The 24,681-nt window shown below is 40.8% G+C and overlaps 2 protein-coding genes across 2 annotated transcripts in view; both read right to left on the reverse strand.

Moving 5' to 3' along the window:
- Positions 1-4,637: 4,637 nt before the first annotated feature.
- Positions 4,638-24,681, reverse strand: part of LOC113015262 (scavenger receptor cysteine-rich type 1 protein M130-like) — a 42,946-nt gene continuing 22,902 nt past the window's right edge. The window contains exons 5-13 of the mRNA XM_026157212.1: positions 19,991-20,296; positions 19,583-19,912; positions 18,916-19,221; positions 17,459-17,652; positions 9,131-9,154; positions 8,665-8,755; positions 6,079-6,366; positions 5,018-5,323; positions 4,638-4,939 (exon numbers count right to left, since the gene is read on the reverse strand). Coding sequence (XP_026012997.1) covers positions 4,638-4,939; positions 5,018-5,323; positions 6,079-6,366; positions 8,665-8,755; positions 9,131-9,154; positions 17,459-17,652; positions 18,916-19,221; positions 19,583-19,912; positions 19,991-20,296 — 2,147 coding nt within the window. The remainder of the gene's footprint in view (positions 4,940-5,017; positions 5,324-6,078; positions 6,367-8,664; positions 8,756-9,130; positions 9,155-17,458; positions 17,653-18,915; positions 19,222-19,582; positions 19,913-19,990; positions 20,297-24,681) is intronic.
- On the reverse strand, positions 9,522-13,503 carry LOC113019620 (uncharacterized). Its single transcript, XM_026163387.1, has 5 exons — positions 13,275-13,503; positions 11,936-12,950; positions 11,163-11,315; positions 10,723-10,812; positions 9,522-10,247 (listed from the first exon to the last, which is right to left on the reverse strand). The coding sequence occupies exons 2-5, from the start codon at positions 12,938-12,940 to the stop codon at positions 9,939-9,941; spliced, it is 1,557 nt and encodes a 518-aa protein (XP_026019172.1). The 5' UTR covers positions 12,941-12,950; positions 13,275-13,503; the 3' UTR covers positions 9,522-9,938.

The raw sequence follows: 24,681 nt of genomic DNA on the forward strand, positions 1-24,681 counted from the left end.
ATAAAAGAGGAAATCCAAAACGCAAACTCAGGGACATAAACAGGGCATAAGGGGAGGACACAGGGTACCAAAATCAGAATAAACTGGTACAGAGGAAAATAATCATATGAAACCCAAAACGCTGGGTCAACGATCCAGCACCATTACAGTTTTTTATGTATCCGTATTTCAGAAGTCTCTTTGTACCTTTTAATTTTGTTCCCTTATCTGTGAGATTCTACTCGATGTGCCTCTTTTTCTTATGTTTTTAATTTTTGGTTATGCTGAAGTTATTTTGTGCATTTTATGTTCAATATAGGTATTTGTTGTGCCTGAAAATGAACAAATAAATGAAATGAAATGAAATAAATATATAAATTCCTGCACTCTCTCATATGTGTAGTTTTAGTTAATTAAAAGTACCTCAGTGCCTTGTATAAGTAATAAAATAGAAGAAAACAAATAAAATGTAGAGAACATGTTGCTTGTGGTCAGTGTGTCCACAGTGTGTGATGTCATATAAGATGCATTGCTTACTCCAGTAGGGCATGAGCATCACATTGTTGGTAGCCACATGCTTTCCTCATTATTAAGGTCTTTTCTGTTTCATATCAATTCTATCAACACTGTAACTAATATAAAAGTCATGCAAAAAAACAACTTGACTTTCTCTACAGAAATCTTATTCTGGACTAATATTGTATAGAATAAAACTGATATAGTTTTTGCATAGAATAGTTTTAATGTATTCTGTAATGACGGTAGGTGGATAACTTGTTCCTGCATAAAATTCTATACTTGTTTGTTATTTGTCAAATATCCTGCAGACTGTGGCTTTACTCTTTATTTTTTATTTTTATTACGCATGTGGTAAAATTTCTATCACAATTTCATTAATTTGTGCAAAGATCTTGGATAATTTGTTGCCCCATTTAATTGTATTACATTGAATATACACAACTCAGCAGAATAACCTTTCACTATAGACATAAGCATAGGAAGTGGGGGAGGTTTCTAAAATACAGTTATTACTTGGACATGATTGTGCTCCAACACTACTTGGCCTGTTTTTACTCTTGGCCATGCGTTACAGGTGCATGAATGTTAATGGTCATTTTAGCCTGTAGGTAGGTGGTTGCTAGGTAAGATTCAAGAAGTTTGAAAATAATAATTAAGGTAAAACAAGTGCTTATGTAGCACTTCTATCTTATGTAGCTTATGCGTGGGTGTAGTCAGAATTTCACATTGTAACATTAAAGGTTTCAGGGGTCTAAGATGTACTTGTGTGCTGAGTTTGGTTGCACAACTCCCGACCATTTAGGATGTAGAATTAAAATTACCATGTATGTCTTTAAAATTCAGAAAGTTTACAATGGTGACTGATAGGTTTGTAGCTCAACCCTATTCGCTGGAACGTTGAAGACAATTTAGTTACACAGCAAAGCAAGACACGAGTAGACAAAGTTCTTCATGTTTCTCGTGCACAGGAGAGACCTGGACAAACGCCGTTCCTTCACTTCCCTAAACCTGCTGGTTTGGAAGTCCAGCAGTTCATCTAAAAAGGGCATTATGTCTGTGAAGGTGAAGTAAGAGCAGATATAACCTCTCTCCTGACCTTAAGTTGTTTGTGCCTCCCAGAGTCTCCACAGACTACTAAGGATCAGACCTCTACCAACATGACATTGATTATAAAACTCTAAGCATACATGAGTAGATATTTCTAAGCATAAATGACAATCAACAAATCTAACAGTGACAGGAGCCTTCTGTATTTTGGGACTTGGATTTTTAGATCTCTCAGGTTGTCCTCTTCACTCTCAGCTGATTCATTTTTTTCTCACCTCCCAAAGCTGTTTCATATGAATATTATTTGTGGTCTAGCTGCAGGTAGAAAGACATTTGGAGAAAGCTCAATTTAAGACAAGAGAGTAATCACACACTTTTATAAAATACCTGGAGAAGTGTTGCCTTACAAACTGTTTAACTCACAATAGAAAAAAATTAAGGCAGTAATTATCAGTGGTTGACATTTTAGAAGACATTTTATTTACTGTTTATAAAAAAGCATGTTGTCAAAACTGGAAACATCAAAGTAATTCTGGAATTACTTTGATGCGAATTGAACAGTTTCTTTTTTTCTTGTTTAATGACAGAAACAATTAATAGACTAATGCAAATATTTTAAGAGAAGTTCCAAGAAGATGGAAAAGAAATCACATAACCTGTTAGCAATCTGACGGTTGGTCATTTATCTAGCCATAAAAATGAATCGTGTTTGATTCCAACTGACTGTCCAGAGTCTTTTCCTCCCTCTCAGTGTGCTCCCTTCTTTGATTCTGACCCATGATTTGAATTCTTTACTGGTGGCTAGTTCAGCTGACCAATTGAAAAGACATTCATATGGCTTATGGCTGAGATGCAGCAGGCTGGGTTTGAGTGGGGACTGTGGGGCTTTGCTGCAAGACTTCTGCTCTTTCCTGTCTATCATTCACTACTGATCTTTCACATAAAGAGAAATAGTTCAAAAAGAAAAAAAAATTCCTCAAGATACCAGAGGAGAGATACACTTTTTTAAAGAACACGAGAAGCTGGAGAAATACCAAGGGCTCAGAGAAGAGCTCGAGAGGATGTGGAGGGTGAAGGTAACGGTGGTCCCCGTGGTAATCGGAGCACTAGGTGCGGTGACTCCCAAGCTAGGCGAGTGGCTCCAGCAGATCCCGGGAACAACATCGGAGATCTCTGTCCAGAAGAGCGCAGTCCTGGGAACAGCTAAGATACTGCGCAGGACCCTCAAGCTCCCAGGCCTCTGGTAGAGGACCCGAGCTTGAAGGATAAACCGCCCGCAGGGGCGTGCTGGGTGTTTTTTTTATATTACACACAAGCAGACTCTCACATATACATATAAATGCATATACGTATACAAACACACACACACAGGTACGTATGTGGACATATATACATGTATACATATAAATATGCATACATATGCAGACAGGAGATAGAAGACCAGAATAGCTACGACAGAATAAAAGCAATGTAAAAGAGATATTCAATCTAAACAGAATGTCCCGAACTAGATATTAGAATCAGTAGTAGGATAATATGAACATGATTAAATCTTTTTAAATGAGAGATTGTTTTCCTGTACTTCCTTCTGAAAAAATTTGAACACAACCCGTCACCTTTTGATTTTAACTGGGAGAGCGGAACCAGTAAAAGCATCTGAAATTCAAACTGCATTTGATATGTTTAGCAGCAAACAGTTGGCATGGAGATCAGAAAATCCAGAGAGATGCATAAAAACATTTATGGCTTAGGTATTTTAATGTTAAAAAACAAACAACAAAAAAAAAAAACTACAGAATCATTCCAGCCTGATTGCTTTAATGGATCTTCAATAGAAAAAAGTAGAATCTTTGACTCAGCCAATGGGATAGTCACTTGTGAGTCAGCTCAGAAATTCATCAGGATGTGAGATGAACTCCTCAGAGGTTCTCTTCTGCTCCCTGAACTCCTTCCTCTTCAGCCAGCCCTCCTTCAGCTGCACCAACACCGAGGTTACGGTCAACCAGCTCAATGTTCTCCCGTCTGCCCAGCTTCCTCCCCCTGCTGGCCTGGAGAGACACAGGAGCACACAGACTGACTGCATCACTCCTCTCTTTAGCTCATTAAAACAGCCTGGGGGCTTTATTGTCAGATACAAACATATGTTCAGTACCTTACAGTAGAAATACAGGACAACGTTCTCCAGCAGCAGAATCAGTGGTAGGATGACCGCTCTGATGATGAAACCAGTGGGATCTGGAGGATCTGATCAAACACATTCACAGTCATCATGAGTCCAACAGCTGCTATTAAACACAAACTGCAGTGAAATCTTTGAGCATCACTTCCACATGGAGCTGCTTGTTGTGTCTGTAAGATTACTGTCCAAGAAGAACATCAGAGACAAAGTACAGTTTCTCAAAGATCATCAGTCACAGAGTAGGAATAATGTGCTCTGAACACAGGAAGCAGAGATGGAGGTGTTTGGCCACAGTGACAGCAGACATATTTGATTTAGACCAAAGATAGATTTACAGGAGAGGAAGCTGAAAGCCACTGTAAAGCATGGAGGTTGACATGTTATGGTTTACTGTTGCTTCGCTGCCTCAGAGACTGGACATCTTTCAGTGTTTTCTTCAACTCTGCTTTGTATCAAAGAGAACTGGGAGATAATGTCAGATCATTTGTGTGAAAGCTGAAGCTGAATCTGAAGAGGACATTTTAGCAGAATAATGATCCTCTGGACATGAACAGATCCACTAATGAGTGACCACAGTTACAGTGGTAACGAAACATGCTCTGTCTTGCACTTTCTGCTCCGGTTTAAATACTTTCTATAAGTTTGTTTTTTTAGAATGTGTAAGTTTCTGCTTCAGTTGTAGTCAGTGACATTTAGGAGTCAAGTGTCAATGCAGTTGGAGTCTCTGCACACCACTCTTATCTTTTCCCAACTCTTAATCAACTCTCCAACAAACTGTCTTTGATGTTAAGACAGTTCACTGTTCACTGAGATCAACTAAAAGTGGGTAGGAAAAGATGAGAGGTAGATGTTTTGATCATTTAAATGTAGTCCACATCTACTGGACCCAGCTCTGATTATGCCATTGATGATGTCACTGAACCTTACCGGAGCAGGTGAGATCCAGGATGGAGGATAAAACAGTTGATTTTGCGCACTCTATTTGACCAGATTGAAAGTGAACACAGTCAGGTTTGATCTCCCACACGAATCTGTATGGGAACTCTTCTCTTTCTCCTACATAAACAGCAGAGCCACAGCCCAGATGTTCACAAACAACAGCTGCTTCCTTCAGGGTCCAGTCAGAGCCATGCACTAGTCTCCATTCTTCCAGGTGTTTCACCTCCAGTGTACCTGCACAGCGACTGGCTCCTCCCATCAACCTGACATGAGACTCTGAACAGAAATCAGAGAGTCATTAATGAAAGAATAAAGTGAGTTAGAACCAGATCAAAGCTGCAGGTCCTCTTCTACCTGAGCAGGTGAGTCCAACAGCTTTGCCAGGCGAGCAGCTTTTTCTAGCTGAGCCTGAGCTTCTACAGTCCAGGAGAGCAGACTCATGGCCTTCACACTGAAACTCTTTGCTCCACACTGGAGCCTCCACTTCTCCATAGAGCGCCCCTTGGAGGACTGAAGGAGGCCCACAGCCAAGCTCCCTACAGACCACCTCTGCATCCTGCAGGTCAAAGTCAGCTTCACAAACTGAGGACCATTTCTGGTTAGACTTCACCTGCAGTCTGCCTGAACACAGACTGGAACCATTCAGCAGCCTGACAGAGTCTGCAGAGATCAGAGACAACAGACACACAAGAAAAAGATGTCAGCAAACAACTATTTATTTATTCAAACTTTCAGCATATAAAAGTCAGAGGTCCAAAAATAAATCAAAAGCACAAACACACAATGGTAACAGATACGCAGCTGAATAAAAGTGGATAAAAGTGGGCAAACAAAAAAGTGACAACAAAAACAGGTGCAATTATCAAACAGAATTTTACTGGGCTCAAGCCTTAGGCTGTTTGTCATCATGCTATGGGGTCTCCTTGCTTCTTTCACTTCCATCCTTTCCTCAAATCCCAGTCACTCTCAATGAGGATGTGACAGAGATGTGAGGACAGAGGAGCTGCAACTTCCAAATAAGATGTGTTTGCTTCCAGAGCTTCAGTGTGAAGAGATGTCAGTTAGTTATGAGGTGCTGCACAGCTAGATCGGCTGTCAGACCAACTACCAGTCACACAGTGTCTTCTCTGATAGCCAATAAAATCCAACAGGCCTTTATTCATTTAGAGAAGTGACCTGACTGACAGAGCTGATTATTAGCAACATTATTACTTTTGTTGTTTTTAATAATTACTTCATATTTCCTTTAAATCTTCTAGTTCGTGTAAGGATCAGTGTTTTTAGTTCTGATGTTCAGTCACTTTAACTGTTTGCAACTTAATGTGAGGATGCAGGATAGAGCAATATAAAAAGCACCATTTGTCCATGCTACACAGCTCCAATGATGTCATAGTTGATATCATTAATAGGCTTACCTGAACACTTGAGATCCAAGTTGTAAATGGAGAAACCTAATGTTGCACACTCCTTCAAAGCAGGTCCAGAATGAACACAGTCAGGGTTGATGTTCACATTATCTCCCAATAAGGAGTTCACTCTTTGTCCTACAAAAACAACAGAGCCACAGCCCAGATGTTGACAGAAAGCAGCTGCTTTCTTCAGGGTCCAGCCAAAACCAGATACTGGTCTCCAGTTTCCCTGGTGGTTGAACTCCAGTGTACCTGCACAACGACTGGCTCCTCCCATCAACCTGACATGAGACTCTGAACAGAAATCAGAGAGTCATTAATGAAAGAATAAAGTGAGTTTGAACCAGATCAAAGCTGCAGCTCCTATGGGCTCAAAATGTGGTCATAAATATTTTGTACTTGTAAATCAGTTTTGTATGTGTTAAAAAAAAGATTTGTGTGTGGACTTAGCCAAAAAAACAAACAAACCTGCAAGTAACAAGTATGAATTTTGACCCTATTTTTCTTCCTTTCATCTGATTGGTCCATGTCATGTCAATCACAAATGTAACAATCCAATCAGAGAACAGATGGGTTTGGCTGTCGGAGGGGCGCTTTTTTGAACTGCAGGTCCTTGAAGGGTAATCTCTATATAAATATCTGATAGCGGTTAGGTCCCCTAACTTTCAGCAGCTGTTGAAAGGATAAAGTTGTGGTATATCAGTGGTTAGAAATACCGTTATTACTTTAGGATTAGTTTAACACAAAGTCAGGGCTGACCCGGGACCATTGCTGTGTGTCACAGTGCGCAGCATAAAAGTCCTTTCACATCGGACGCAGGATGTGCTGCTAATGCTAACTAAAAGCAAAGGATCCAGAATTTGTTGCGCTGGCTGCTGGGCTCTGTGGGTTTTTTCAGCAGCTCTACCTGTACTAGATGCACCTGCTCCTTGTCGTTTCTATCTCTGACTTTATGTCCTCTACAAGAGTTTCTGTTCTTTTTTGCTGGTTCTTCAAATGTTCAATAAAAACATGTATGCTAATTCATAACGAAGAAAGCTTTATAATGAAGACTGTCATTTCCAAAACACTGCCCCCCCACCACCACCCACGCTTCGCAGCGCTGTTGAAAAGGCTGTGGAAGTCCTTGTATTAAACATGTAGTCCTGTGACACAAAAATCACCAAACTCGGACGACCACAGTCTGTTTTCCTTCGTGGTGATGAAGGAAAACGCTGGGTTGACATGTAAAAGGGCATTTATTCCCTTCAAAGACCTGCAGTTCAAAAAAAAGCACCCCTCCGCAGCCAAACCCATCTGTTCTCTGATTGGATTGTTACATTTGTTATTGACATGACATTCACCAATCAGACGAAAGGAAGAAAAATAGGGTCAAAATTCGTACTTGTAAATTGCAGGGTTTTTTTTGGCTAAGTCCACACACAAATCTTTTTTTTACGCACACACAAATTCTTTTTACACATACAAATCCTGATTTACAAGTACAAAATATTCATGACCACATTTTGAGCCCATACAGCTCCTCTTCTACCTGAGCAGGTGAGTCCAACAGCTTTGCCAGGCGAGCAGCTTTTTCTAGCTGAGCCTGAGCTTCTACAGTCCAGGAGAGCAGACTCATGGCCTTCACACTGAAACTCTTTGCTCCACACTGGAGCCTCCACTTCTCCATAGAGCGCCCCTTGGAGGACTGAAGGAGGCCCACAGCCAAGCTCCCTACAGACCACCTCTGCATCCTGCAGGTCAAAGTCAGCTTCACAAACTGAGGACCATTTCTGGTTAGACTTCACCTGCAGTCTGCCTGAACACAGACTGGAACCATTCAGCAGCCTGACAGAGTCTGCAAAGATCAGAGACAACAGACACACAAGAAAAAGATGTCAGCAAACAACTATTTATTTATTCAAACTTTCAGCATATAAAAGTCAGAGGTCCAAAAATAAATCAAAAGCACAAACACACAATGGTAACAGATACGCAGCTGAATAAAAGTGGATAAAAGTGGGCAAACAAAAAAGTGACAACAAAAACAGGTGCAATTATCAAACAGAATTTTACTGGGCTCAAGCCTTAGGCTGTTTGTCATCATGCTATGGGGTCTCCTTGCTTCTTTCATTTCCATCCTTTCCTCAAATCCCAGTCACTCTCAATGAGGATGTGACAGAGATGTGAGGACAGAGGAGCTGCAACTTCCAAATAAGATGTGTTTGCTTCCAGAGCTTCAGTGTGAAGAGATGTCAGTTAGTTATGAGGTGCTGCACAGCTAGATCGGCTGTCAGACCAACTACCAGTCACACAGTGTCTTCTCTGATAGCCAATAAAATCCAACAGGCCTTTATTCATTTAGAGAAGTGACCTGACTGACAGAGCTGATTATTAGCAACATTATTACTTTTGTTGTTTTTAATAATTACTTCATATTTCCTTTAAATCTTCTAGTTCGTGTAAGGATCAGTGTTTTTAGTTCTGATGTTCAGTCACTTTAACTGTTTGCAACTTAATGTGAGGATGCAGGATAGAGCAATATAAAAAGCACCATTTGTCCATGCTACACAGCTCCAATGATGTCATAGTTGATATCATTAATAGGCTTACCTGAACACTTGAGATCCAAGTTGTAAATGGAGGAACCTAATGTTGCACAGTCCTTCAAAGCAGGTCCAATATGAACACAGTCAGGGTTGATGTTCACATGATCTCCCGATAAGTAGTTATCTCTTTCTCCTACAAAAACAACACACTGAAAAAAATATGTTGTTGGATTTACTTAATTCAATGGTGGACATTTGTTGCACACAGATGCTTTGCTTTGGCAGCAAATGAAAAAATTGTGTTAAATTAACACAAGTTATTCACTTTCAATAAACCTATAAATTTTGTGTTGATAAAATGTGACTGAGACATGTTCTGTTGAAGTAATTTGAAGTCTTGGAATATTTTATTCTTACATAATTTTCTCACTTTAATCCAACACTATTGAGTAACTTTTACCCAACACTAATTGGTCACTTAAATACTACACGTTATCTTCGTTTAACAATGTGTTATTATATTCTAGTATCAAGTACACATTTTTTAATGTAAGCTTTATAACATATTGCACTGTTCTCTTTCAAGATGGTAACCTGAGTGGGGAGAAAAAATAAATAAACTAAAAGGTCTAATATCTATGCCATGATTGACTTGACAAAACACAGAAAAACACAGGTTACCTTTTTGAAAGAGAACAGTAATACAAAAAATTCTGCTTAAGGTTTTAAGATTAAATGAACAATTACAATTGTAAATAATGTAACATAATGTTAGTTACCATTAACTCTAAAATTACTGGATTGGGAAACACCTACCTATTAACCTTATCATTAACATTATGCATTTTGCCCTAATTACTAAAAAAAGAAAAAAATACCACTTGCAAGTCAAAACCTTTATTAAAGAGCCACAGAAATAACAGTGATAGAGTGACTTAAAAAAATTTAACAAATACAAAAAAAGTTTCAAAAATTCCAGCAATGATCATAATGAAACATCTTGGTTTAAAACATAAAACCATCAAAGCAATCTTACACCAACTACATTAAACCTAAAATGCTGTTTCACATAGCCATGATGGGACTATTTGGGGTGAACAATCCTACATTTCTTCACTTTTAAAAACAAATAAACCAAAATCTAAAAATGCTGCCAATTAGAAAACTTGAACAGAGAGCAAAAAGGAAACAACAAAACCAAGCCAGGCCCCATCTATATAGCATTTACAAAGTACACAATAGTGAACACTGATTTGTCGTTGATATCGAACCTCCAAAATGCAGGAGAACAAGTGAGAGAGCAAACCACCTCACATGCCGAGCAACAGTGAACTTTCTTTACATGAGCAGTTTTGTCTTTAAATTTTGGGCTTTTCTTGAGAGCAGAGTTGCATCCAATTCCATTACCACCTTCTGAATGACCTCAAAGGTGTAGCGGAGCTGTGATGGGTAACTCATGTTCAACGAGTAAAACAGTCCAAAAAGCATGGCAACTGCAAGGGCCACACTATCCAAATCCTGAAGAACCACCACACCCTCGATGATGATGCCAACATCAGGACAGTCATTGCCTGGCGTATCTCTGGAGACATAAATGCCCACCGTTGTTTTCTCTATAGCAGTCAGTGCAGTGGCCTCGGTCATGTCCTGGTTAAAGATAAAACATTTCTTTAAGATTCCTTTTTTAGACAAATCCTCTTTTTTACATTCAGTGCCCTGTCATGCTGCCATTCATGATCTGTTTCTAAACGAAAAAAACAACAACAACAAATAGAACACACACACACAAAGTTTTTTTTGTTTTTTTTTTATTTCAAATGAAGGGCATTCAAGGTCTACATTAGTCTTTTGTTAGAAAGTCATTGGCCCACCAGCAAGCCAGGCTATGTCACTCAGAAGAATTTAGATTTTCTTTCAGCCTCACAGTTGGGCAATTTTTTTTCCAAACAAAAGCGATGTAGCGAACAAGTTTAACCTTTTGTTTTAATCTCAGTGTTAGAATCTCTTTGCCATATTATTAAAGAGGACTACTAGGCCTGCCTAGTCCAAGGAGAATTAAATGGCTATCTGAATACATTTTGAAAAACGTTGCAAAGCCACAATCTACTCATAAAACACTCACCATGTACTCCTGCACCAAGATGTCAGGATTTTCATTCAGATAGAAGCACAGTCCTTTGATGAGGGACTCCCTTCGAGCATCAATGTCATCCTTAAGAATTATAACAAAGAAAAAAAATAGATAAATTTTCAGTAGCATAGAAGAAAGTGATCAAAGACAGTGTTTTTGAACCAGTCATCAACATGCAACACCAGCAAAACAATTTTCAAAAGTTTGACATGATTTTTAGGGAGTGGACTAAATAGTTTCCAGATCATATAAAAAAGATCAATTTTTCACAGTGGGACACTAAATGCATGACGAAAATGATAGGGTCCTTTCAGTAGAATTGGTACTCACAAGTAAAAGTTGAGCTTTGCAAAGGATGCAACGTATAAATCTTTTACTGACCTAATGCAATGCATATACACTTTGTAGTTAAATAATTTAAAAGTTCTTACTGTCATCATGGCAGTTACATCCTTTATCTTCCTGCCCTGCTCCCCTGATCGCGTTGCAAACACTTTCAGGAGACTTTCGGAGAGATAGTCAAGCTGCGACAGAAACCTTGACTGTAAAGTCATGGTTGTGATGCGTTTGAACTCTGCGTTTATCTGAAACAACATGAAATTATTTTCAAATAATGGCTGGTATAGAGCATAGTTCTTCATCTGGACTCTGCTATGCAATATATGGACACACATCCTAATAAAGTCAAGCACTCCCATATGAAAAAGAAATAGAAAAAACTTATTAAAGACTTGCATCAGATTTGGCTTGCTTGATATAGTAAATCACATAAGACTTATATGATTTACTCATGAAAGTGGCCACTTTCATATATTATTTTAGTAAGTATCCAAAAGTTTCATTTATATAATTTTTCAAGGGATCTTATATCTGTTTTCTCTCATGTATGCTTTTCATACAAGTTTCACAAAAGACAGATACAAACTTTAGAATATTTATATATATCTTTTCCATATGGACTACCTTTACACATTAACACATCTATGACACAACTAGTTAATCCTCTTGAGGCAGGCGTTGCCGATTTGCAACAGTTAAAAACTAACAACCTGATTACCCCACATACATATTTTATGAGGTTTTTTTTTTACTCAGAAGTACCACTGCGGGACTTGGTTGTGCATTAGCAACAAAAACTTAATTTGAGCCTGAGAGGGTTAATGCATTTTTTTTTTTGCTGTCCTCTTTTCCGTACTTAAATTACCTCTGCTGGGAAGAAAAGAGCCGGCCATCTCTCTTGTACATTTCTGATCATGGGAGCATCAAAAATGACTTCTTGTCTTCTCAATGCATATGTTCTGTTCATTTTATCCATGACTGTCTCTCTGTTGTTGCGCCTCTTCACATCGGAAAGGAGTTCAACCCTCATCTTCTCAAGGGACTGTTCACTTTCTCCAAGTGGAAAAGAGGGGCAGTAATCCACTTCACCCCTCTTTGGTCGCTTAACGGCAGAAGCAGGGGAACATTTCTCAGCTGGCTTATTTTTCAAAGAATTCACACATACTTCAGGACATCCTATTTTGCGGAGATTTGTGCGGTAGTTTGATAACTTGTATTTGAGGCTCAACTTCCATCCCGCATAGCCACTGTGTGAGCCTCTTTGTTTTAAACATGGATGCTTCAGGATGAGTGCCTCTGCAACTTGGTCAAACTTACTGTCTGTGAGGTAGACTGTGTGCTTGACTACCTCCTGGATTAAACCCTCCAAAATGTCGGACTTCAGCTTTGGATCAGGGATCAGCAGCATCCCATTTTCTTTGAAAGCTACATGGGCCTGCGCAAGCTTAATTTCAGCATCATATGTGAAATTGGGAATGCAGAACAAATCTGGCCACGAAGACCGTGATGATGTAGACTCTGGAGATGAAAGAGTCACGGTGCTGTCACCAGAAGTAGATGTGTCATCAAGAGCACTGGTTGATGGAAAAGAAAATGTGTCTTCACCTTGGTCTTGAGGTTGGAAGAATGTGTATACAATTTTGATTGTCGCTTTGTCTTGGATTTCTTCCATTGAAGTTAAGTTCACAAACTCGTTGCCAAAAAGTGTGTCCATGAACTGCAATCGGAAGGGTTCCATTATTTTGCACTGAGTCTTTATTTCAGCTTCCAGTTCAGCAACAGTTGAAGGCAGACCAGCAGAAATCATGACCCTCTGACTACTGTCTGGTCCAAGGATAACTCTGAGAATAGCTGGAGCTGTCATGTTCATTCTTCACTGTCTGTTAGGAAAGAATAGGAAAATGTAATTACAATCAGTTTTATAACAAACCTCATATTTTATCATTATAACACTAATACAACTTAACTCTGAGAAAAAACAAAACAAAACAACACCAGTTAGTGTGCCCAAGGTATCCCATACACATTTATATGTGACAGCACCGTGCACCGTGCACACTTTTTCAACAGTCCTTCCTTTTCTTTAATCACATCCACCAGTGCATGATGTTACCAATTCCATCACGATTTCCCACGCAAACAAGGTTAAACATGGAGGTACAACATACTTATCACCCAGCACAATTGTTTTTAAATGATCTTACCCAAAGACACAGATTGATCTCTTCAAGGTCACCATCTGCATACCTCCAACTGCATAGGCAGCCAGTGGGTATTCATCAGCCAGTTCCGAGACTTCCACAAGAGCAAGTTCTTGTGCCGGAGATGGAGTCAGCTGAAAGGCTCCATAATGCTCACAATACCATCCACACAGCAGTTTTAACACAAAAAATAGTCCCTGCTGCAAAATGCATATTTGATGGATTTCCCCAAATTCAGGCAAGCCACCACAAGAACCATATGCCACTATCATACCAGGCCTGTATTGTATTCCCTTCCTACAAACATTTTTTGCAATGTGTATTTCAGATACAAAAGGATTTCTCTGTTTGAAAGCTTGAGCTAGCTCTTCCTTTAAAACATCTAATGGGACAGTGGATGCTTCTGACACATCCAGCAGTGGTTTATCAATACTTGGAGAGGACAGGTGATAACCAATCATAAACTGATGCTTCACAGCCAAAGACAGAGGGACGTTTTTAAAGCAACTGGTGTGTTTCATAATCTTTTTAAAGAAACTGTGCTTAGCCTCAAATCTAATGGTCCAAAGTCCCACGAGAGGCCCAAAAAGCTGAATTAGTTGTGGGTAATGCTCTATGTAGTGGTGTTTAGGCAGCAATTTGTTGTTAGGAAACACCTCTTGATACCTTTGTCGATGATCTGAAATTTTGCTCTCAAGGTAAGCAATAGACTCTTCACTGTGAACTGGAGAAACCACTAGCTCAACAATCTGTTTTAGATCCAACAAGACCTGCCATACTGGCTCATGTTCAGGGATTTTGGGGCCTATCAGAAATGGGAGTAGTCTTAACAAGCACCAGTTTTCATGGGCATTGCCCCCTATGGTTTTCCTGCTTGAAAGATTTTGTGGCAAAGTATGAGGCTTATTGGTTTTGTCTGTCCACTTGTATGGGAAATGCAATATGGAATTGTTTATATCATCCAAGGAGATATACTTCTTTGATATCAGTAACTTGAGGCAATGTGCTATTTCAACAGGCACAATGCCTTCAAAGAGATCATGGGCAATGTCAGGAGGGTAGCCACTGACAACATGAAAATGAGAAAGTGCTCCAGTAAAAGGACAGCCTCTTTTAACTCCAAAATAGCTAGTGCCACTATCTATGGCTGCTCTGACATGGGTTTCATGTGTTTCTTTTGTTCTGAGAATGAAAGTTCCTGACCTGACCTCATGTGATTGAATGTCTGAAGCAGTTGCTGTACAAAAACGACAAATGAAGGGGCCTGTAAAGTTCTCAACAAAGCCTGCTATTCCATGTGCTCCTAAATTGTCAGCAGCAATAATCTGCACTGTCCCCTTCAGAGATTTGTCCAGTTGAGGGACAAAAATTCCATCAACTTCCAAAGACCTTAGGTCGTGTAATAGGGGCTCTAATACCTTGTCATACCCAAATGATTTTACGTTGTCAGTTTTGCACAAAATGCACAGGAAAATTGAGGATAAATTAGAATGAGAATCTGGGGGTAGATTATTCAGTACCCAGTACACAGCACAAAGTTTGTGAGTTTTGCGGGAGGTGCCCAAAGGGTTACAGACCTCAAAGTCATCAGCATACAAAGTTATGGATAAACTTAGCTCTTCCCCTGAAAACAAAGTATTTTCCTTACAATGCAGACCATCCTTATAAGACCTGTACAATATTTCTTTTCCTATCAAAGTCTCCCTTCGTGTTTCATGAATTCTAACTATCTTGTCCACAATATCTTTCCTACTCAGCAGCACTCGCAGGGATTCTAGGATGGGAATATACTGCAATGTTTTGTTTTCTTTCACATCTAAAATATATTCAACTGGTTCAACAACATTAAAATTTTCCTTGTAATATTGATTACGTTGATATGAAGAACTCAATGGCCCACCCTTTTCTATGGCCTTATTTAGAGGATTTGCTAACCACAGAGAAGTAGTGATTTCCTCTATGACAGCTCTGTCAACTTGAAGGTTGTTCTTCTTAAAAATGTCCACTAGAACACCTTCAGCATGAGATTTTGAGAGACAGTCGCTTAAGTGATGAAGTTCTACCAAAAAATCATTAATTGCTCTGCTTGGTACATTAGAAAAATGTTCCAATTTTAATAAAGCTGCTGCCAAACTGTGCTCAATTACATTGGGGAGGTTATGTGAAGCATCAGCACTGCTACCAGGCTGAGCACCCTCACCAATGTGTTCATCAAAGGTACTGGAGGCAGATTCTGGATAAGCAACTGTGTCTGATACTACTATTCCTGGTTTAAGATTTTTTACTGAATAACACCTGTGTTTCCTACTCTTGTGGGATCTAAAAGATCCGAAGACGTTTGTTTTGAATTTGCAGTCCAAAAACATACAAGTTACAACCTCATTTTTCTTCAAGTGGGCATTAATGTGAGTCCAGTAATCTCTCTCAGACACAAGATCCTTACAAGAACACAAATGACAGCTAAATGTACATCCCTGTGACTGATGACTATTTTTAACAGCGTGGCATCTATTCAAATGAATTAATAGTGCATTCCATGTTTTAGAACTGCATGGACAGCTTGCATGAACACATGGAATACGATTATTATTTCCAAAGTGCCTATGTCTCACTCGATAATGTTTCAGAATATGTGACCTACTTGGAAAAACTGAAGGGCAGGTCTTACATTGCCACATTTACTATGTCACTGCAACACTTCTAGCACCATTCACTGTAAAAGAGAAAATAAAGAAGGAGTGAGGTGTAGTGAGGACAAAATGGTGTTTGATATTTCAAGGATGCATTATTGAATGAAGAGAACAACAATGGGAAGGTATACACAACAGTAAAAGGATGAACCCTTAAATCTAATGATGACTCTCTAAATTACGTATGACAAGCAATTCACAAAGTGTAATATTAATAACCCAATTTTTGGACAGAGTTAAACAAATTACTGATTGCAAAGAGATTGCATAAATGATAGCTGTACTTAGAATTCATATATTTAATAGTGCTTGAGTGTACTGTACTGCATATATTTGCATATTATCGGTATCATAATTAATTACGAAAACTTTGACAAAATACAATGTCACGTTCTTACCACAACAACTCAAACCCCCGATCCAGCAGCTTACTTCAAGTGAAATGCGAATAGACTTTGTCTCTCAATCTGCAGCAAAAAAAAAAAAAAAAAAAAAAAGGCGTTGAGGGGCGTAAGCTAACTTAATGCCGCCGATTACATTAGCAGAGGTGGTTTGATAGTCAAAGGCTACGTCACACTGTGCGCCACGTTATTGTTTCGGTGAAATGAATTTCTACAATACTGTTAATTCTACTCTCTGCAGTGCTTAAATGCTTACATATACACACAGTTACTGTCCCTCCACACATACGACTTGGTTCCGCTTCTATGCCCCAGCTTTGTTTACTTTTTCCCACCGAGGCTTCTAGACTTCTGATTGGCCAACATTTCTGCACGGTTAGGCATATATCGCCACCTGCTGCTTTGGGATGTGATTTGGCGCTATATAAATAAAATTGAATTGAATTGAATTGAAATTGAAATAATAGCGTTTTCCTTCATTTCTGCCTTTATGTGTGGACGGGATTATTTTTTAAAACGAAAACGGAAAATCTCCGTTTTCAAAAATACCCGTGTATGCGTGGACGTAGCCAAAATCTCACCACGGTGCAATACACACTGTTGAATAATGTAACTGAACAGTCATTTTGCAAACTGAAATTCAAGACCAAACAATGTTAGAGTTAAGTTAATTGCAACTTAACGGCTCCTTGTCAAAAAAAAAATTCAAATGAAAACGCGCCAATTCTTTATTTAACGTTAACGTTACATGGTGACACACTATACATTAAACCACATTTGGGTGTAATTTTGAAAATATTCATTCAGAAAATCAACATATATACCAAAAAAAAAGTAGTGGCAGGCAGCAACTTACCAAAAAAGTAGTGGCGGGCAGCACGACGTTACTGAGATGGCGGCAGTCCTCACCCACGATCAAAAGAACGCAAGATGAAATTACGTGCGATATCGCGAGATTTGACATTGCTTCATTATTGTCTTACTTCACTTGAACGTGATATGAACAAATTAATGTACCTTCTCTGCATATCATGTAGTTTCTACACTAAATAGTTACACCTAACCTTAAAACATGAGGTACTTGTGTTAAATACACGCAAGATGCTAATATAAATCCAAGAGATGGCCAGTCCCTTTTTTTCAGTGCAGAGCCACAGCCCAGATGTTGACAGAAAACAGCTGCTTTCTTCAGGGTCCAGCCAAAACCAGATACTGGTCTCCAGTTTCCCTGGTGGTTGAACTCCAGTGTACCTGCACAGCGACTGGCTCCTCGCACCAATCTGACAGGCTCTAACAGAGAGCACAGAGTCATCAGTGAAAGAATAAAGTGAGTTTGAACCAGATCAAAGCTGCAGCTCCTATGGGCTCAAAATGTGGTCATAAATATTTTGTACTTGTAAATCAGTTTTGTATGTGTAAAAAGAATTTGTGTGTGCGTAAAAAAGATTTGTGTGTGGACTTAGCCAAAAAAAAAAACCTGCAAGTAACAAGTACGAATTTTGACCCTATTTTTCTTCCTTTCATCTGATTGGTCAATGTCATGTCAATCACAAATGTAACAATCCAATCAGAGAACAGATGGGTTTGGCTGTCGGAGGGGCGCTTTTTTGAACTGCAGGTCCTTGAAGGGTAATCTCTATATAAATATCTGATAGCAGTTAGGTCCCCTTACTTTCAGCAGCTGTTGAAAGGATAAAGTTGTGGTATGTCAGTGGTTAGAAATACCATTATTACTTTAGGATTAGTTTAACACAAAGTCAGGGGTGACCCGGGACCATTGCTGTGAGTCACAGTGCGCACCATAAAAGTCCTTTCACATCGGACGCAGGATGTGCTGCTAATGCTAACTAAAAGCAAAGGATCCAGAATTTGTTGCGCTGGCTGCTGGGCTCTGTGGGTTTTTGCAGCAGCTCTACCTGTACTAGATGCACCTGCTCCTTGTCGTTTCTATCTCTGACTTTATGTCCTCTACAAGAGTTTCTGTTCTTTTTTGCTGGTTCTTCAAATGTTCAATAAAAACATGTATGCTAATTCATAACGAAGAAAGCTTTGTAATGAAGACTGTCATTACCAAAACGCTGCCCCTCCCCACAGCGCTGTTGAAAAGGCTGTGGAAGTCCTTGTATTAAACATGTAGACCTGTGACACAAAAATCACCAAACTCGGACAACCACAGACTGTTTTCCTTCGTGGTGATGAAGGAAAACGCTGGGTTGGCATGTAAAAGGGCATTTCACCTGCAGTTCAAAAAAAAGCACCCCTCCGACAGCCAAACCCATCTGTTCTCTGATTGGATTGTTACATTTGTTATTGACATGACATTCACCAATCAGACGAAAGGAAGAAAAATAGGGTCAAAATTCATACTTGTAACTTGCAGGGATTTTTTTTTGGCTAAGTCCACACACATCTTTTTTTTACGCACACACAAATTCTTTTTGCAAACACACAAATTTTTTTACACATACAAATCCTGATTTACAAGTACAAAACTGATTTACAAGTACAAAATATTCATGACCACATTTTGAGCCCATACAGCTCCTCTTCTACCTGAGCAGGTGAGTCCAACAGCTTTGCCAGGCGAGCAGCTGTTTCTAGCTGAGCCTGAGCTTCTACAGTCCAGGAGAGCAGACTCATGGCCTTCACACTGAAACTCTTTGCTGCACACTGGAGCCTCCACTTCTCCATAGAGCGCCCCTTGGAGGACTGAAGGAGGCCCACAGCTAAACTCCCTACAGACCACCTCTGCATCCTGCAGGTCAAAGTCAGCTTCACACACTGAGGACCATTTCTGGTTAGACTTCACCTGCAGTCTGCCTGAACACAGACTGGAACCATTCAGCAGCCTGACAGAGTCTGCAGAGATCAGAGAAGATCAAACAGAGAGATCAGAAACAGCAGACACACAAGAAAAAGATGGCAGCAAGCAACTATTCACTCCCAATTGACGGGGTGGCTATAGCTTGCAGGTGGGTGTTGAACCTAATTAAAGAAAACAATTTCCAAAATTCCCATTTAGAATAGACCTGTATTCTCATCTCATCTCCTCCAGGTGCATTTAAGGAAGTGGATGATCCATCATGTTGGAGGGAACGATTTACAGGTGACAGGAGGGGAGAGGATGTGAGAAAGCAGAAGTTAGAGTAACAGAAAACACCCATTGTCTACCCTACCAACCTTGATATGATGATGATGTTGATATCACTGATAGGCTTACCTGAACAGGTGACATCCACGTGGCTAGGGTATTTTGTCATAATATGTACTCCATATGGAGGTCCAACATGTGATGTTAAACACTCTCTCAGAGCAGAGCCTGACTGAAGACACTCAGGTTTCATCATCCACACACTTTTGGCTATGTATGGTAACCTGTTTGTATTTCCTGTATAAACAGCAGAGCCACAGTCCAGATGTTCACAAATAACAGCTGCTTCCTTCAGGGTCCTGTTAGAGTAAATCCCAGCTACTTGTCTCCACTCTCCCAGATGTTTGAACTCCAGTGTACCTGCACACCGACTGGCTCCTCCCACCAGCCTGAGAGGCTCTGGATAGAAAACAGAGTGACATCAGTAAAATGATAAAGTGAGTTAGAACCAGATCAAAGCTGCAGCTCCTCTTCTACCTGAGCAGGTGAGTCCAACAGCTTTGCCAGGCGAGCAGCTGTTTCTAGCTGAGCCTGAGCTTCTACAGTCCAGGAGAGCAGACTCATGGCCTTCACACTGAAACTCTTTGCCCCACACTGGAGCCTCCACTTCTCCATAGAGCGCCCCTTGGAGGACTGAAGGAGGCCCACAGCCAAGCTCCCTACAGACCACCTCTGCATCCTGCAGGTCAAAGTCAGCTTCACACACTGAGGACCATTTCTGGTTAGACTTCACCTGCAGTCTGCCTGAACACAGACTGGAACCATTCAGCAGCCTGACAGAGTCTGCAGAGATCAGAGAAGATCAAACATAGAGAGATCAGAAACAGCAGACACACAAGAAAAAGATGGCAGCAAGCAACTATTCACTCCCAATTAACGGGGTGGCTATAGCTTGTGTGATAGAGCAGGTTGCCTAGTAACCAGAAGGTTTGTGGTTTGATTCCAGTCTGCATGCCAAATATCCTTTTGGCATGCAAAGACTGGAGCCCATGTTCCTCTGAATGTGTATGAATGTTAGATAGTAAGCACTTAGAAACAGCAAAGAAAAAAAAGTGCTTGTGTTAATGGGTCAATGTACAAGTTGTGTGCTATAAAACAAGTGCTATATAAGAACCATTTACTGATTCTAACCCAGCACCACTACAACATGAATTTATCATTAACAACGTAATACAGCGTTATAACAGCACTGTTATAACGCTGTATTACGTTGCTGCTAATGTGTCAGCACTCCCAGTAACTTCCACTCCTAGCCATGCTTTAGTCACTGATTTGTTCCTGGCTGGCTTTAACCTTCAAGCCTTATCCACAAAACAGTGTGAGGACTCCAAGTGGACAAGGTGGTTCACAGAGGAAAACATTTAATCTGTGAATATGAAACTGATCAAGTTCTCATCCTAGCACTGTTGCCGCACAGTAAGAAGGTCCTGAGTTCAATTCCACCATCAGGCCCAGGTCTTTCTGTGTGGAGTTTACATGTTCTCCCCGTGTTTGCGTGGGTTCTCTCAGGGTACTCCGGCTTCCTCCCACTGTCTAAAGACATGCAGTTTGTGGGGATAGGTTAATTGAAAAATCTAAATTGCCCATAGTTGTGAATGCGGGAGTGAATGTGAGTGCGAATGGTTGTCTGTCCCTGTGTGTTAGCCCTGTGACAGACTGGCGACCTGTCCAGGGTGTACCCCGCCCTGAAAAAGGGAAGCAAATGGATGGATTTACTTTTTCAGTTGCTTACTGGATTATATTTAATTTTACACTTATTGAGCCCTACATTTTTGTTCTTTTCCATTTGTGAAAACTCGATATTTTACCTGGTTTTCACCTGTCTCTGATTTTTTTTCCTGTGATATTTTATTTTACTGTGTTTTTCATGTTTTGGCTTCTTTAACACGGGCATTTTTCAGCTTTGTGAAAGATAATGTTCATCTTGCCTTATTCTAATATCTTATCCTATTTGTAGATCAGTGAGAACCTAAATTAAGCTGTCTAGAAGGAAAATGCTGAAATGGTCATGGAGTTAAAGAATTTTCTAAGATGAAGGATTTTTTGTGACTCTGAGATTTGTGCAGTTGAAATCTATTTTAATAGCTTCACTGAAACTTGAGTGTGCTGCAGTTCTTTGGATTTGGTTTTGTTTGTTCAATTCAATTCAATGCATTCATACAGCGCCAAATCACATCAATAGTCACCTCAAGGCGCTTTATATTGTAAGGTAGACCCTCCAATAAAACATATAGAGAAAAACCAAAAAAATCATATGACCCTCTACGAGTAAGCACTTTGGCGACAGAAGGAAAAACTCCTTTTTAACAGGAAGAAACCTCCAGCGAGAGCGACTGTCATGACCGGTTGGGGCGAAAGAAGGAATAAAGGATAAAAGACATCCTGTGGAAAAAAGCCAGAGATTAATAACAAGTATGATTCAGTGCAGAGAGGTCTATTAAAACATAGTGAATGAGAAAGGTGACTGAAGAAGAAATACTCAATGCATCATGGAAATCCCCCAGCAGCCTAACCCTATTGCAGCATAACAAAAGGAGGATTCAGGGTTACCTGATCCAGCCCTAACTATTTGCTTTAGTAAAAAGGAAAGTTTTAAGCCTAATCTTAAAAGTAGAGATAGTGTCTGTCTCCTGAATCCAAACTGAAAGCTGGTTCCACAGAAGAGGGGCCTGAAAATTGAAGGCTCTCCCTCCCATTCTACTTTTAAATACTCAAGTAAGCCTGCAGTGCGAGAGCGAAGTGCTCTAATGAGGTGATATGGTACTACAAGGTCATTAAGATAAGATGAGGCCCGATTATTTAAGACCTTGTATTTAGCCTTTGATTCTGCATTTAACAGTGAGCCAATGAAGGGAAGACAAAATAGGATACATATGCTCTCTCTTTCTAGTCCCTGTCAGTATTTTTCATTAACTGTAGTATTTTCAGGGAGTTTTTAGGAAAGTAGTCCAGCCTAGAAGTAATAAATGCATGAACTAGTTTTTCAGCGTCACTCTGAGACAGGATATTTTGCTCATTTTAGAGATGTTGCACAAATGGAAGAAAGTAGTTCCACATATTTGTTTAATATGTGCGCTGAAAGACATACCCTGGTCAAAAATGACTCCAAGGCTCCTCACAGTGTTACTGGATGCCACGAGCAGGAAACGCTCACAGATTATTCCATGGGCTGGAGAGGGTGGTGCCAGTAGAGAGGTAATGCATTGCTTAAGCTGCAACATGTGAACTCTGAGGTATTTGAAGCTGTCCACTCTCTCCACTGGGCACTCGTTGATGACAGGGGTCTGGTAGTTCCTCTCCTGCTTAGTGCTGAAGTCCACTATCAGCTCCTTTGTCTTACTGACGTTTAGAAGGAGGTTGTTCCTCTGGCACCAGTTCTCCAGATTCCTAATCTCCTTCAGGTAGGCCGTCTCGTTGTTATCAGAGATCAGGCCCACCACGACGGTGTCGTCAGCAAACTTGATGATGGTGGTGGAGCTGGTAGTGGCCACGCAGTCATATGTGTACAGAGATTACAGCAGGGGGCTCAGAACACACCCCTGGGGGGCTCCAGTGCTGAGAGTGGTGGAGGCTGAGACATGTCCGCCCATCCTTACTGCCTGTGGTCTGCCAGTTAGGAAGTTGGAGATCCACTGACACATAGATGAGCTGAGTCCCAGATGCTCCAGCTTGGTGGTGAGTGTGGAGGGAATTATGGTATTAAATGCAGAGCTGTAGTCTATGAAGAGCATTTTAACATAATTCCCCCTTCTAGTGTCCAAGTGAATAAGTGATGTGTGGAGGAGATGAGAGATGGCATCGTCTGTGGAACGATTTGGACGGTAAGCAAACTGTAGTGGGTCCAGTGTGTCTGGTAGTGAAGAAATGATGAAGTCTCTGACCAGGCGTTCAAAGCACTTCATCACTACTGAGGTGAGGGCTACAGGGCGATAGTCATTGAGAGAAGCAGGGTGGGGTTTCTTCGGGACAGGAACAATGTGCGTCAAGTGCGTCCTTTAACGTGGCCACCGATTGATCAGTCCAGCACGCGATCTTCCTCTGAACCGGAACTTCCTGTTTTAGCCTTTGTTTGTATTTTGGCATGAGGAAGATGGCGGCGTGATCGGATTTGCCAAACGGAGGGCGGGATTGTGCCTTGTAGCCGTCCTTGACCGTAGTGTAGCAGTGGTCCAGTGTCCTTTCACCTCTGGTGGGGCAGGTGATGTGTTGATAAAAGTTCGGCGCTGCGCGTTTGAGGTTGGCACTATTAAAGTCCCCCGTCACAAGCGCAGCGTCCCGGTGTTGTGTCTGGTGCTGTGTGAGTGCCTCATGCAGCTCGCATAAGGCGGTGACCGTGTCCGCCTGTGGTGGAATATAAACGGCACTTACAATGACCGATGTAAATTCTCGAGGTAGATAAAAATGACGATACATGATGGACAGTAGTTCCAGATTTGGTGTGCAGGAGCGTGTGAGAGGAACAACGTTCGCACTGTTGCACCAGTTGTTGTTCACCATTAAACACACGCCGCCTCCCCTTGACTTCCCCGAGTCCCGTGTCCTGTCCATGCGGTGAACCGAGAAGAACTCGGCCGGCTGGATGGCGTGGTCCGGCACCGCTGGGTTCAGCCATGTTTCGGTGAAGCAGAGGAGATTGCAGTCCCGAATGTCTCTCTGGAACTTTATCCTGGCCCTGAGGTCATCAAGCTTGTTCTCCAGTGACTGGACGTTGGCGAGCAGGATGCTAGGCAGAGGTGTGCAGTGTGCACGAGCTCTCAGCCTGTTCCTGACGCCGGCTCGCTTCCCTCTAGGCCGCCGCTGCCGCTTCCCTTTGTTCTCCCTCAAGATCTCACTCGGCCAGCTCGGATCCGGAGTTAAAAACTTCGAATTCTGAGTACATTGTATACCAATAGAAACAAGAGTGTCACTGTCATACCTAATGTACCCAATGGTGATGATTTTGCCTATTTAGAAACGCTGAAAACTAACTTAAAAAATAAAGACAAAGAAAAAGTGGTCGGAGCAGTCGTGACGGCAGCCGACCTCACCGGCGCCATCTTGCACTGGGTCCAGGGTGCATTCCAGAACAGAGCTGGCCTTCCTGATGAGTTTATCCAACCTCTTCCTCAGCTGCCGATAAACTGCTGCTCCAACATACAACACTGTAAAAAATGACAGATGCCACTACA

Source organism: Astatotilapia calliptera, chromosome 3 (assembly GCF_900246225.1).
Source record: "Astatotilapia calliptera chromosome 3, fAstCal1.2, whole genome shotgun sequence".
NCBI classification, from domain to species: domain Eukaryota; kingdom Metazoa; phylum Chordata; class Actinopteri; order Cichliformes; family Cichlidae; genus Astatotilapia; species Astatotilapia calliptera.